The sequence below is a fragment of the Rhamphochromis sp. 'chilingali' genome (assembly GCF_963969265.1).
Source record: "Rhamphochromis sp. 'chilingali' genome assembly, chromosome: 2".
Classification (NCBI taxonomy): Eukaryota; Metazoa; Chordata; class Actinopteri; order Cichliformes; family Cichlidae; genus Rhamphochromis; species Rhamphochromis sp. 'chilingali'.
In genome coordinates this window covers 57,418,810-57,434,596 of record NC_137930.1, presented here as the reverse complement: position 1 = coordinate 57,434,596, position 15,787 = coordinate 57,418,810, and the positions used below count along the sequence as shown (strand labels likewise).

At 40.7% G+C, this 15,787-nt stretch overlaps 1 protein-coding gene across 4 annotated transcripts in view; it reads right to left on the bottom strand.

Annotated features, from left to right (window-relative positions):
* tln2b (talin 2b) overlaps positions 1-15,787 on the bottom strand; it is a 96,415-nt gene that overhangs the window by 6,233 nt on the left and 74,395 nt on the right. For all 4 annotated transcript variants that reach the window (XM_080874700.1, XM_080874702.1, XM_080874703.1 and 1 more), the window contains exons 38-52: positions 15,631-15,763; positions 15,412-15,513; positions 15,126-15,296; positions 14,270-14,416; positions 13,090-13,191; positions 12,842-12,961; positions 12,029-12,175; positions 6,812-6,978; positions 6,277-6,460; positions 5,797-5,922; positions 4,174-4,290; positions 3,534-3,719; positions 2,946-3,053; positions 2,141-2,246; positions 823-947 (exon numbers count right to left, since the gene is read on the bottom strand). In XM_080874700.1, the coding sequence (XP_080730826.1) occupies positions 823-947; positions 2,141-2,246; positions 2,946-3,053; positions 3,534-3,719; positions 4,174-4,290; positions 5,797-5,922; positions 6,277-6,460; positions 6,812-6,978; positions 12,029-12,175; positions 12,842-12,961; positions 13,090-13,191; positions 14,270-14,416; positions 15,126-15,296; positions 15,412-15,513; positions 15,631-15,763 (2,041 nt within the window). The remainder of the gene's footprint in view (positions 1-822; positions 948-2,140; positions 2,247-2,945; positions 3,054-3,533; positions 3,720-4,173; positions 4,291-5,796; positions 5,923-6,276; positions 6,461-6,811; positions 6,979-12,028; positions 12,176-12,841; positions 12,962-13,089; positions 13,192-14,269; positions 14,417-15,125; positions 15,297-15,411; positions 15,514-15,630; positions 15,764-15,787) is intronic.

Sequence of the window (15,787 nt, the reverse complement as noted above, 5' to 3'; positions counted from 1 at the left end):
AGTCTGCAGCTCTGGAATTGTAGTACAAAGCAGAGCATTATAGAGTCTTCATAAAAGCTGATGTATTATAAATATAGAGATTTTGAAATCACACACAGACAGAGGTTTGAACTGATAGAAAAGGGGAAAAGCACTAGAGGCACAAAAAGCAAGACCACATAGATCTAACTATCCAGTCTCCAGAGACAGACACAATCATGCAGAGCACACCTCAAACCACAATCCTGTATTGCATACAAAACACGAGTAATTTGACTTCACAAAAGCACAGTTATCTGCTTGTTAAGGGCTAAAGTCGCTCTGTTTTTTTTAGGCAATACCGCAATGTGTGTGTGGGGGAAGGTGAACAACAGGCTGAGAAAACCTCCCTGTTTCGTTTAGAAATGACGAACACTGCAAAGAAACAAAAGGAAATGTGTCCAATAAGGCAGAGAACCTCTTTCACAAAGGGTCACAACAGTTCATCGCACTTTTGAACTCCCTTCCAAAATAAGCTTGAAGACCCAGCTGTGTAATTGCGTCTCTTGGCAGCGCAACTCAAAATAAAGTCTCAAACTACCTTTGAAGAAAGTCGTACAAGTTAGATCACTGGACCGAGTTGTCTGAGTCAACACGGCATGTGTAACAGAATAATTTTTATCCTTTTATGATCCCATGTTTGCAGCTCGGTTAATAGAAAGAAAACGAAAAAAAGAAAGACTCCACTTCAAAGCCGGTGTCACCTTTTCCTGCCTACACCCCACGTTGTCTCCCTGCTGATTAATGGCAAAAACCTGTGCGTGGGTTTGCGTGGGTGGAAAAGGTTGAGAGGGGCACTTTTACCTTGGGCTTGGCCCTGGGTTTCAGCTGCTCTAGTTTCTTGGCTGCAGCTTCAATGGATGCTGCTGCTCCGAGCAGCTCAGTCTCAGCGATGACAGTGGGGTCCTCGGGGTCCACGCACTCTGATCCTGGAAGAGATCAAAACGTAGCCAAACAGTGATTATCGCAGTAGTTTTTGAACAGACTTTCAAAAAAGTACAAGAAAAAAGTGATGGTATAATTTTAAGTAAGAAATAGCCCTGCTTTGCTTCAAACAAATGTTCCTATTCACACGCAGGATGCCTTGTATGTCTTAAATCTGAGCTTTCTATAAATTCCCACAAACTGTTTGCAGTATGACAGTAATGTCTGAAAAGTGATTAAGCTGGCTAAAATTAGACGAAATGCACACTTGATGGATCGTTGTTTTTTTGGACGTTTTTAAGTGCCCATAAAATGTAGCCGTTTTTGAACAGCTTGGTAAAGCAGATGGAACGATGTTTTCATAGATTATCTCGAGCTCTGGGGAAATCTGTTCTGCACCCCCACCCTACCCCGAAACCATCTACTCTCTACCCCCTTCTGACTGCATGAAAGGTGATCTGGAGGAACAAAACAGACCGTATCCCACTTACCTCCGTCTGAGGCAGCAAGGAAAGAGCAGGGAGGAGAGAGAGGGAGAGAACACATGGGACATTAGAGAGGTGAAGTGGATAGCCCCGCTGTGTCTCAGGCAGTACGCTGAAATCAAATTCTCATCCAAACACAATCTATTACTCCTGTCAGATGGAGCATTGCAACGTCTAGAGAAAAAAAACACTCCTCTAATATGTTTGTGTCATAACCATCCTACAGAGCTTAATTTGAAAGACAGCACGGTAATCACTCTTTGGTGTGATTTCAATATTCTAAAGTGATTCTCGTGACCCATCTTTATCAGGGTGTGCACACACACACACACACACACACACACACACACACACACACACACACACACACACACACACACACACACACAGGTTTGGGAGCTTGACTAGCACCATGATATTCACGCACAAGAGGATTAGGGCTCCTTTGACTAATCTCTGCCATCTCCACAATCCTGTCATGTTTTTTTTTTTACATTTTATCTGATTGAGTTGGCTCCTAGGGGAAATTCTGTTTAGAGAAACAGTATTTAGAGAAACACTTGAAAAGTTAAGCATGCACAACTTTTATGTGCATCCGTAAAATCCTGACATCAGTCAGGATGGGGTCACTCGTAAGTAAAGACTATCAAGCTATTCTTTTTTTGTGTGTTCTGTGAGAGCGTGTGTGTCATCAGCTGTGCGTCTGGACTCACCTTTCATGGCCTCGGCGATCTGGACGAGCTCCGTCACACACGCTGCCACATGCTTCGAGTGCACAGCCAGCTGCTGCTTCTGCTCTGGTGTGGGCTTCTGCAGCACCTGAAAACACAAGAGCCAAACATGTGCAAAGGCACACACACACACACACACACACACACACACACACACACACACACACACACACACACACACACACACACACACACACACACACACACACACAAAAGAAGCAAAGGTAAACACAAGGTAAAAGATTAGTCAGAGATAATTCTTTACAAAACAAATCTGTTCATTTTTAATCTTTCTTGATTACATGTTAAGAATTCAGAGTATAATTTATAATTAACTTGTTACTTGAGCAACTATTTCTGTAACTAAGTTATATATTGTGGATTTTAAAGTCCTTCGTGTGCCTGATGTCTTGCCAGACTCGGTATGATGTGCCCATTAATTATGCAAACGAGATCCGTAATTATGATACTTAATGCATTAACTGGCAATTTGTCTCACATGGACACACTTGTCTTCACGCAGTCTTCATGCAGTAATTTTTGCAACAAAGCAATTTCATCAGAATGAGTTGCTAATTTCTATGCAAATATATTCAACAACAGAAAAAATAAACAAAAATCAAAATCAGATTTTCTAAAGGCTTGCATAGCGGCCTAACACAATTTTTGCGTTTTATCCTATGAGGAAGTCTGAGACTTTTTTATCAGTGCAGGGTGAGTGCAAGAGGCCAGGAGATGCACACAAAATCACTTGTATCCTTTATTTATGAGACTACTTCTTTCCAACCTGCAAGACTTGCTCCAGAAGGTTGATGTATCCGGTGGTGCACTCAGAGCCATATTGCAGGGCTTTACTCCTCAGTTCCTCACTGACTTCAGGGTGATATGCTGCTTGCTGCAAGGGTAAGAAAACAATACAGGAGAACAGGAGATTTAGGATAGGACACTGAAATTGTTCCCATAGGAAAGGTAACATTTAACACGAGTGCAAATGCGCTGCGTGGGGTCAGGGAGAGCATATTGAGAGAGCATTTTGCACATTACATAGTTCCAATTACAGATAAAATTCAAAGCTACCAGAAAATCAAGTCTTCAGTCACTGTTGTGCTTTGATTTTTAAAACCACAGCCTGCAATGTTTGTACATGGTTTTATTTTTGTCTTTTTACAAGCGCCCTGCTGTTTGCTGAAGGACGTCCTGAGTGATGCTTCGCTGCATGACTTTGAAAAGTGACTGAGTCATTAGCAGTGGGAGCAGACATACAGTAGACTAGCCTCTGTAATATCTGCTCTCCACAGGCTGGGCTCACATGCTCCCTGGCAGCCTGGTGCTGTCTGCGTGAGGTCTGCTTTGGTCGAGCAGTGTGGATTAGCACCTTGCAGGTAGTCAGCATATCGGAGATGGCTTTGCGGCTCAGGTTGGCAGTGGCGATCACGTCCTCCTGCTGAGCAGAGTTGCCTGCGGCCACTGCCTTGGCTGTTGCTATGGTGATGCCCTTTGTCATGCGGGTGAACTCCTCAGGTGAAGTGGACTTTTCTGGGACGTCCTTGGACTGGAACACCTGACACGATGATGAGCCACAAGCACAGGTTGATATAGCCATGGAGCTCAGATATGATAATACACGAGTGCACGTGAATGTTGTAGAGCAGTTATAGACTTAAATGGACAGAAAATATTGACATAGAAACCAGAATAATTAGAATGTAAGGTCATCTGATAAGAATTAGCAGTTTATTCAAGGGAAAAAAAAACAGTCTTAAAATCTTCCTTCCTCACTCACATCTGCTACCCAGACCCTGATAAGTGTTGTGGGAAACCTGCAGGAGTTAAGAAGGAATCAGGAGGAAAAGAACTGGCCATAACAAAAGAACACAGAACAAAAAGCTTCTCTGTCCCCTGAATTATAGATACAGATATCTTCCTTGAGATCTTTTTTCCAGAAAAGCAGGGTCTCAACATTTTGACTCCAAATAAATCATAAAGAAGACCTTTGACCTGTCAGGTGCGCTTACCGTCAGCTCCTGCTTGATGCACTCAATGGCGGCTTCAAGTGCCCTCGTCCCACGGGTGGCTTCATCCTCTACTGCCTTCACTGTTTTGAGGAGCGACGTCACGTTGGTGACCATGACCTGTCAAATAAGGAGCGCAACGATGAGACCTATAGACAAACCAGGAGGTGGAGCTCTTTCTCCTCAATGGCAAAACATATTACATTATCATTGCTTTTCTCTTCAGTGATTCTTATACAGAGAAAATGGTGTTGAGGGTGCTTATCTAATGGAGATAAAGACGGAGTGGTGCATTTCAAATTAAAATACAGGATTATTAAATACTGGTAATGTAGTTTATTTACTGTCACAGATGTGGAAAAAAAAGCGATTAAAATTTCATTGACTCATGGCGACACATTCTGCTCTGTCTGTGCTGTATTCAAGCAAAGTGTGCATTATGTGCTTGGGAATTTGAGAAACGCCACCAGGGGTTTGGAAGGGTCCCATTTGGAGGTCACCATATGTTGGATGAACTGAAACAATCTGTCAACATGAGGTTGTCCATGGGTGGGCCCCAATTCAGTTTATATGAGAAAACAACCCCCATTTGGACCAGAAGTTTATTTTCTAAACCAGGGGTAGGCAACTCCAGGCCTCGAGTGCCGGTGTCCTGCAGGATTTAGATCGCACCCTGGGTTAACACACCTGAATCAAATGATTAGTTCATTACCAGGCCTCTGGAGAACTTCAAGAAATGCTGAGGAGTCATTTAGCCCTTTAAATCAGCTGTGATGGATCATGGACACATCTAAAACCTGCAGGACACCAGCACTCGAGGCCTGGAGTTGCCTACCCCTGTTCTAAACCATTGTTTCCAGACCAAATATTTAAAAAATTTCACCCGTTCCATTGTTGCTGGATGCCTGTTGGGTGTTTTAGATATTTAATACCCTTAAAAGAAACAGTAATAGGGGATGCATAAATTATAAATTAGACCAACAAAACCTCAGCTAACTGATTCAACTGATTAGTGTTGATTACTGATTTTATCTGTATTTGTATCCTCTTCATACATAGAAAAGCCATCCATCAGCTGTATTAATATAATTTATTTTTGATCCCTTTTGCAATATGCACACCACATTAGATGTGCACCACCATCTTCACTGTATTTTTACATTTTATGACACTGTGAATCTTCTACATTGTGCCTGTGTCTTCCTTCCACTGATATTAAAGCCGGTACAAAAACCCTGCATTACTGTAGTTCCAGCAGTGACAATGCAGAACATCTTGTTATAGTTTTCAGTAAAGCACACAGTCCCCTCCCTCTCTCTCCTGCATAGAAAGTGATGGCTCAAGTCCCACAGATACGACAAATCTTACACATCCTGATAACAGCTGTCATATCCTCCTTGCAAAAAACAGCTTCACGCTGCATTGCAACCACATATATCAAACTAGAGCAACAATGCAAGGAGAAAATTTATAAATACATATCTACATGGAGCATCCTCTCTGTGAGCGAGACTCAGCTGAACAATAAATTAAAGATACGCGCCACAAAAAAAAATAAAGAAAGAAAAAAAAAAAATCACTGCACAGCTAAACAGATATGACAGTTTGAGTGGTTTATTTCCTCACCTTGGCAGCACTCTTCAGCTGATACATGGAGGGGTCGTCAGCTGGTTTGCCTGCAGCACATTTGGTGGCACCAATGAGTTCGGCCAGAGCCTTGGCCACATCCCGCACCGCGTTTATCAGAACCACCTGGGGGGATAGAGCTGGAATCAATACAGCACAATGGTCAAAGTAAAGGTTTATCAGTTGAGCCCTAGGGAGAGGATTTACCACTGCAGTCCTTATCACTCCCACCTTGTCATGATACTTCAGACTTAGTGGAAGGTAGAGATAGAGACATATACACAGGGGAAGGAAGAGACCATGTTTATCAGATCAAACTGCAATTATATAGAAAAATCTTACATACTTACTACTATCTACAAGAAAGATAGTAGATGACTAACAATAGAGTACCATATTATGATGACTGCTGAATTATAAAAGTGCTTTCTGGAGATAAATATATACTTTTTTAACCACTCTATTTCAGATTCTGATTACCTGTGTCTCTGGGTCCTCAGAGCCCATACTGGTTGCTCCCAGTTTGACCACTTCTGTGAGCTGAGTGATGGTCTTTGCTGAAGACTGGGCAGCCTGGGCCAGTTTCTCCTGGGTTGACGCTGCCCCAGCAACCAGCAGCTTGGTGTCTTCCACTAGTGCCTTGGCTGTCTTCAAGATGCTTTCCCTAAAGGATGGGACACATTGTGACACAATCTGCTCCAAAGTCACACTTAACAGCGATAGGAAAGGAAGCCATGACTGCTTTCTGAGCAAAACTACTGCACATTATGTGAAATGCAGGTCAGTATTTAGCTTTATTGGCAGCTGCATTTCTTTCAAGTGAGTCATCAAAACAAGACTGAGGCTCAAGTGTATGGAGAACAGTGTAAGTGCAGCAACTTAAAGATATAACTCCCATGTGCCGCGAATCTGTAAATCCATTTCACATTTTTAACATCTGAAATGGGACTTTATGGTAACAGGAGGTTTAGAGTTTTGGTCTTTGTCTGAATGTCTTGCTTGTGTCTCATCGCACCTGTGGTCTGCAAAGGACTCTTCATTCTCAGGGTTAAGTGTTCCAGCTGAGGCGAACATGATGGTGGTGTCCAGGTCAGCAATAATTCCAGAAACTGCGCCTGCTGCAGTGATACAGGCCTGAGTGCCTTTGTTTCCTGCTTGTAGGGCTGAAAGTACCAAGGACACCTGGAACATGCATGTGTTACAATAGTTAGACAGCAAGGTCCCTTAAACATCTTGTTAGAAGGCGTAAAACAGCTAAAAGTTAACCTTGTTGATATATTGTGCCAGTTTAATGATTGTACAGCAGGTGTTTTCTGAGACTTTTATAAGTGAAATGAGTTACCCTGCAAATGTTCAGAAACATCTGGAAGATATAGATTAAACAAGGAAGCTGGGAATAAGAGGAATGGGCCCCACTAAACGTTAAATCAGAGTCTGCTATTCATTCACATTAAGTCAGTGAGCCTAATGCTGCAAGTCACACAACTCCCTCGAAGACTCGTGTCTGCTCATCACTCATAAACAAATGGAGGGCCCTGAGGTGTGCATTTCAACAAGGCACAAGCTTCACATATCAACAAGTGTGAGAGCACAAATTATTCAAGACTGATATGAGCGCCGAATCAAATCATTTCCTTGGAGTGAAGACAAAATGTGTGAGCAGCATGGCTAGAAGCTGCCAGGGTCACAGCGTGGAGACATTAATATTGTCAACTGCACAGTGTGAGGGTGGTCAGAAGAACATGGCCTCATGAGTGCTACAATAATACAGTGAGGCGATGCTAAAATTTGATTCATTTAATCTTTTTTTCTACAAAATGTAAGATTAAAAAAATAATAATAACTAGAAAAATTTGCATTTCCTGCGAAAATGCAGTGTGGATGCTTAAAGCTGAAGCTGCATGCAAAAACCAGCTGAAAAAGCTGAAAAGTTGCAGAAATTGTAAAAGCTTTTCAGAAGCAAAAGAACTTTGCTAAAATGGAATAACTTAGCAGAACTGCAATATCTTAGAGGAAACATAATACTTGGCAGAAATACAATTATATAGCAGAAATGCTATATTTAGAAAGAAAAATATAATATAGTAGAAATAGTATGATTTAGCAGAAATACTGTATTTAGCACAAGTACCAAAAAGTAGCAGAAATACTATGATTTAGCAGAAATACTATGATTGAGCAGAAGTACTAAGATGTAGTAAAAGTACTTTGATTTAACAGAATTACAATTATGGAGGAGTAATACTTTAAAATGGGAGAAATAGCCTAAAGGGAAGAGTATTTGTGCCATGGAGTGTTAACAAGAATGTGAGGTCCATATTAGAAAAGCTAGTAAAATCATAAAAGTTTGCAGAATTGTAATAAATGATGAATATGAATTACTGGTCTGTGACAGTGTATTAATTTGTAGTGAAAAAAACATGTTAACCAAGGTGGAATCGAACCCACGATCTTTGGCTTGCAGACCCGTGTCATTACCAACTGCGCCACTGGGAAAGAGAGCAGCCGCTTTGGAAAAACAGGGTGATGAGTAGTCAGAATTAGATCGCGGTGAGAGGCGAAAAACGCCGTTTTTTGGAGTTACAAAACGTTGTGTAACTCAAAAACTAGGTGGACTAGAAGCATAATTCTTGTACTGGGTGAATCAGCGGACTTTGGTGTACTTTGACTGCGATTTTCATTGCTCTATGTACATCCGTCGCTGAGATATGATGAGAGAGGAAACGGAAAACCTCAGATATGATTGGCTGGCTGGAAGGCCGTGCAGGCCCTGATATGTGATATGTGTCTGAGTCCTAACAGAGGATTGGCTGCCTGGCAGAAATATATAGAAATAGTATGATTAAGCATAAATACTACATTTAGCAGAAATACTATATTAAGCACAAATCCTATAAAAAGAAGAACTAGTATATTAAGCACAAATCCTATAAAAAGCAGAAATACTATATTAAGCACAAATCCTATTAAAAGCAGAAATAGTATGAATTAGCACAATAGTAATAAGTTAAACAGAAAAATCGGAAAAGCAAAATGGACAGCTGAAAAAATGCTGAACATGCTGAGGGTCCCTCAAATATACTTGTTAAATGAAAAAAATCAGCAAAAAAATAAATCTATAACAGCCACACAATCACAAATATGTACACATAAGGAAACACACATGCACAGAGAGACACACACACAAGATCCAATTCAGTCACCCAGTCTAAATATATTGAATTTGAATCTTAGAATGAGATCATCCCATTAAAAGCCTTTCTCTCTCTCTCTCTCTCTCTCTCTCTCTCTCTCTCTGTCACACACACACACACACACACACACACACACACACACACACACACACACACACACACACACAGGGAGAGAGAAGTAAGTTTCTAGGTCAGCCTGGGAGCTGCTGAATTTGAATCCACCAATCAGAGAGCCTGTGCACTTTTTCCCGCCAAAACAGGTGCTTCTGTTTACACACGCAGCACAGAGAGGCACAGGATTATTGCAGTCTATTTCTCATAGTGACGACTCCCCTCAAACAAATGACCATAATTTCCTAACCGTAGGGGCTAGAGCGGTCATTCTTACACCGTTTTGTTCAGAAGAGATGGGGGAATCTTCCAGTGTTTACAATTTATCATTAACATATGAATTTTTAGAGATATATGACATGGATGACTTGTTGACTTAGAAGCCATGAATTCCCCAATATGCAAATTTGAATGCCTGGAGCCCACATACATGATTGGCTGGCTGGGAAGCTGTGCAGGCCCTGATTTGTGGATTTGAATTCCTCAGCCCTCAGATATGATTGGCTGGCTTAGAAGCCATGAAGGCCCCAATATGCAAATTTGTATTCCTCAGACCACATATATGATTGGCTGGGAAACCGTGCAGGCCCTGATTTGAAAATTTGAATGTCTCAGTCCTCACAGAGGATTGGCTGCCTGGGGACCTGGCAGAAATATATAGAAATAGTATGATTAAGCATAAATACTACATTTAGTAGAAATACTATGTTTTAGCACAAATCCTATAAAAAGCAGAAATACTATAATTTAGCAGAAATACTATATTAAGCACAAATCCTATAAAAAGCAGAAATACTATATTAGGCACAAATCCTATAAAAAGCAGAAATACTATATTAGGCACAAATCCTATAAAAAGCAGAAATACTATATTTAGCAGAAATACTACATTAGGCACAAATCCTATAAAAAGAATAAATACTATAATTTAGCAGAAATACTATATTAGGCACAAATCTTATGAAAAGCAGGAATAGTATGATTTAGCAGAAATACTGTATTTAGCACAAGTACCGAAAAGTACCAGAAATACTATGATTTAGCAGAATAGTAATAACTTACAAAATTACAAATATGGAGGCATATTGAAACACAAATGCACAGAGGGACACACAAACACAGGCTCTAATCCAGTCAACCAGTCTAACTATATTCAATTTAAATCCTACAATGACATGCTGCCAAATAAGGGCAGGGTCCTCTCTCTCCCACTAAACACACACACACACACACACACACACACACAGAGGGAGAGAGCTGCCGAATTTAAATCCACCAATCAGACTGGCTGTTTACGTTTTCCCGCCAAAACAGGTGCATCCTTTTTACACACGCAGCACAGAGAGGCACAGGATTATTGCAGTCTATTTCTCATAGTGACGACTCCCCTCAAACAAATGACCATAATTTCCTAACTGTAGGGGCTAGAAGGGTCATTCTTACACCGTTTTGTTCAGAAGAGATGGGGGAATCTTCCAGTGTTAACAATTTATCATTAAAATATGAATTATTAAAGATATTTGACTTGTAATGCACCATAACTGAGTAGAGCGAAGCAAAAACTGCCTTGACTTGCCCTCAAACAACGCTTTCTAACTCTAAATCTATTTGGAGTATCGATATCATTCTTTCACCGTAAGAGACAGCAGGCTTTGGTGAACAGTCATGGAAATTTTCAGGTCTCTGTGGAAATCCAAAAAAAAGTTATGACGAGAGAAAAAAGTGGTTCATTTCCAGGGTTTGAAATCTGAAGAAATCTGAGCGAAGGACAAATTTCCTACCCTCAAACAAGTCCAACTCATTTCAGAACGGTAATACGTGAGAAAGAAATTCTTGAATTGTGAGCGTCAGGGGTGTCTGAAGATATTCGGGGACAAGCCTCATGTCTTAAAGTCGCTTCGTTAAGGAGATATGACGATTCGAATATGCCTCTCATTACAGAAATCCAGCGATGATTTTGAACAAGCTCTCCATTGACTTTATATGGAGAGTTTTGAGACCTTGTGTTGGTCTGAGGAGATTTGCAAAAATTCTATAAATCCCACAACAATGATAGTGACATTTTCTGAAAGCCAGCAAAAATACCTACGTTTTGATGTATAATTTGTGGAAGTTGAGTGAAAATTGAGCAAGTAGCAGGAAGTTGTTCGGACATGAAGTGAAAATTGCAAAACCTTCAGTGACACACTGGAAGCCAAGAGCATAGCAACCATAACAACGCATGTATTTTGTGAAAAATCATAATTTTGCAACTCAAAACTTTAAGGGGCATAAAAGTAAAACGGTAAAAGATTTGAAAAAGCTGATTTATACCTGAATAGCCCAATAATTTGAGAACATTTTAAAGTTTGAATGGTTGTTCTAGGTGAAAATATGAGGAAGTAGTTAAGTTTCAAAAACAAGCAAATTTTAGCAGAATTGCTGAAGTTTCCCATTCATTTCAATGGGACAAATTAAAGGAAAAAAGTGGAATATTTTAAAAAGTATAATAGTTAAAAATACCAAAAGATATAGCAGGAATTAGCAAAAATAGCTGAATAGTTTAAAATTTGAACGGTGAAAATAGCACAAAAATTGTGGAAGTAGTTAAACGGCGAAAAGTGTACGGAAGTCCTAAGAATAATAATAATAAAGAATAAAGAGAAACAGGAACTCAATAGTGTGGATGCTTAAAGCATCCACACAATAATAAATTATTGTATTATTATATATTACTGCACAAGCTTATCTTCTTTATAGCTTTATGTGATTAGCTATAATTAAAGAATACAGCTATAACACTGAGCAATGATTTAATCATTTTGTAAAATGCTAAAACTGAATTCATGTTTCATGTTACATAAATGAGATTTTGAAAGTCAAAATAATGTGGAAAATTAGCTTTTTCCCCTGAATGAGCCGTTTAGGTTTCTATCCATATCGCTTACCTTCTCTGTGACTGCACGGGCGCACTCGATGAGCTCCCGTTTGGAGAAGCTGTCAGTAGGGCTGAGCTGCAGGGCTCCAGCCTTCTGGACCAGGTAAATACAGCCATGGCCCAATTCTTGCACCCGCGTCTTTATCTGGAAGCCAACCTGAAAGCATAACCAGGCATCAGCTTCACTGCAGCCATCTCATTTGTGTCATTATACTACACAATAATCTCCTTAACTGGCATCTCTCTTATCCAGCGGGTGGGTGATAAATGATTTCAAGCACCCTCAGAGAGGGAATGCTGGCACTACACCTTTAATTTCCAGACTGCAATTCATGGGTGGGTGGTACTTCATTACAAGCATCACTATAGGCTTTTAGACTTGTAGAGGCAAAATGTCGCTATGGTAACCAGCAGTCTGTTATATACAAGATATTGATAAGAGCGGTGTGCTTATTAGTGCAATATTTCCACACATTGCTGTCCTCTGGACAACAGAGAAAAGCTTCAAGTCAAGAGTCCGTGGGTGCTGCGAGAGACTGATGCTGGAGGGTTACATTTCTGATCTCACATTGCTGGTGCAGCCTTGAGGAAGAGGCGTCATATCAAAGAACACCAAACATCTGCTCTGATCAGTGTGTGAGCAAATACATCCGGAAGCATTTTGGTGTAAAATGCAGACCTATGCTGATAACTCAGTCTGACATTTCTGCAGCACAATTGCTAAAAGATGCAATGAATAATGATTTTTTTTTTTTGAATACAGGAGTGTAACGTTCCCCCCACATCCTCCACAAAAAAGAAAAAAGAAAAAAAGTGTTCTCACCTCCTCTGGCTCTGCAGTGGCTGCAGCAAGGTATCCTTGGTGTGCCAGCTGTCCGTAGTCCACCGTCACCTGAGAGGCAAGGCCACCGAGCTCTTCGGGGCAGGTTACCGACTTAGTCATCTGCGAGAATATGCATCAACTGATTAATGTTCCTTCAGCACTATTGTCAAACATTGGCATTGAAGATTTAATGTAAATACTGCAGACGTGAGTTACGCATGAATATTGTAATGCATTTGCATGCTCACCATCTCCTGTGCTGTGATGGCAATGGCCTTAGAAAATTTGACCATGGTGGTTTGGTAGTCTACAAAGGAACCCTCGGGTTCAGGGGGTGTTCCTTCAGCCAGCTGTAAAGATTAAACGGTAGCTACAGATTTGGTTTAAGGTGTATACATAAACAAATATTCACAAATATGAATTAGAAAATCAATAACCTAATTTCGCTTAATAATGAACAATACAGAGTTAGTTTTATTCTGCATCATTTGAAAATCCTTTAAGTGTATCTTGCTTTGTCCATTGATGCAGGTTCCAGAAAGAAATGGAAAATTTTTGCACACCAGACAGATCAGGCTGATCATTAAATATGTAAGGATGATATGCTATCTGCCTTTTTCAGATGCATTTGTGCTCTGAGTCCAAAGAGAGAGCGCTGAGTGTTTTATTTTTTCAGCTGGAGAATGTCCAGTGAATTAGTAAATATGTTGGTTGCAGTGCATTGACAAAGTTAATAAATCTTAGATAGACAAAATACTTGTAATGTCCTGGATGTCAGATTACACCAAAACAGTATACAATTTTTATTCTTTACTTCACATGTGAAGGATACATATGAAATTTCCTACAATTCCTACAAAAGTCTACAATTAATAGATTAAAAGTGCTGTGCTGAATTTGCTAATTCCAACCTTATTTCTTTCCCCTGAAGCAGATACAACCCCATTTGTTTCACAGTTACGTGTCAAATGATATATTTTTTTAAATGTATACATTTATTAAGCCGTTTCCACTTTGTGTTCTTCACGGATATTCCATTTTCTAGATAACATGCACATTCTAATTAAAAGTGTAAAAGGCACAAGAAGGGAAAAAAATAGGTGTTTGCTGAACTGGGCCAAGTGCTTTACATCTGAGTTTGCACATGTCGCTGTCAGTTACTAACTAGACTGTCAACACACATGTCCTCTAGCAATATGACTGAAAACTAACATCACCAGTGGGCTGTGGATTTTAAAACGTGCCATCTTCTGGACTAATAAGAGTCATAGACAAGCACACTCTTTCAGAACACCCACTGTGGCTTTGAGAGAAAGCTCATTCTGCTTTCAGACAAGTCGGGGGTCAAGTGGCAACTTGAAATCCACTCAAAGTACCCAAGAAACATTCTCTTGAAACTGAATGACGACAACAACAATCTTTACTCACCCTGCCCATAGCCTCAGCGATGGACTCTACCATACCCCCAACCATGCCGCCCTCGCTCGCTGCCTCATTCAGAGTCACCATGATGTCGTCAACAGCCTCCTTCATCAGCTGGGCTGCTTCATTGATGGCATCGTGTGTGTGGGATGCCTGAGGACACGGGCAGCTGATTAACGTTACTGTGACGCCATCTCGGTTTAGCCAGGAGGTAATTCATCAGCTTGACAACAGCTCTACAGTGCACCTCAAGCTAGTAAGAACTCAGTGTCCAACTAGAGGACGTGTCACCAGGCTGGTTCCTTTCTGATTTAAGAACAGACATCATCCCTGCTGGCTAATAATTCAAACTTAGTCTAGTTTGTACAATTGTAAATCTATATCTCAGAATGTAGCCATAAAAATAAAATTATAAAAGCCTGGGGTAGTCAGACAATCTGATAAGAAAAAAAAAGCTTCTAAGGAGCTCATTTCAATGTTTTATGGCTGTAATGATGGCAGCAGAGTTTGAGTAAAAGCACAATCATTTCAGAATGGGATTAGAAGTTGTGCAATGAACAGGTTTAAAAAAAATCACTTAAATCTTAAAATCAATTCCAGCACTAATATAGAAAACTTAAAAAGAACTCCTGAGGCTTTGTTCTGCTCAGTTTGATAATACAAATGGTTTATAGCTGAAAGAATTAGAGAAACTGTGAAAGAAGGGATTCATTAATGTGCAACAATGAATGGACTGACAACGATGGACAAAGATGTTCCATTATTTTTGAAACTCGTTGTTTTCCATTCCATTACAGCTCATCTCTGAAGTCAGGCAAAACACAGCATCGACACGAATAGTAAAATTGACTCTGTGCACTACCTTTGGGTTTCCCCCGCCTTCCTTGGCAGCATAAAGCATCTGCAGGGCGGACTCAGCAAGCGTCTTGGTCTGGTCCAGGATGGTCATCTGCTGCTGATGGTCATGCAGCTTAGAGGCCAGGCCCACCGATGCCATAATGAGTGGCTCAAAGTAACTGGCCAGCTGGGTTACCTGAGACAAAGCATTTAGGACAGTAGTCAGAGAAAAGTTGAACCAAAACATACAAAACTGTGTGTTTGCCTCCTAAATTCAGAGGGAATGAAGAGATACACTGTCAGACTAGCACCTTGTGTCCTAGTTGGGCAGCTTCGCCTCGGGCAGCTGTAAAGACTGGATCAATGAGATGACCAATCTCCTGTACCGAGGATGTCAGCTGCTCCTGGAGTGCCTGGTGAGTTACAACAGCAGAGAATTACAGTAAAAGTCTCAACAGAAAGACTACAGATCTCATTAAGTTCCTCTTCCCTCTCACACAGGATATAGCTGATGGGGGATTTGAACTCACTTCCATGGAGATATCATCTCTGCAGGGTAGGGTCTGGCCAACCGCTGCTAGTGAAGCTTGCTCAATGTCCCGGATACACTTATTGATGTTATCAATGGAGTAATCACACTCCCTCTGTCCCGGTGCCTTGTCCCTGTCACCAGAAATAATGGGAAAA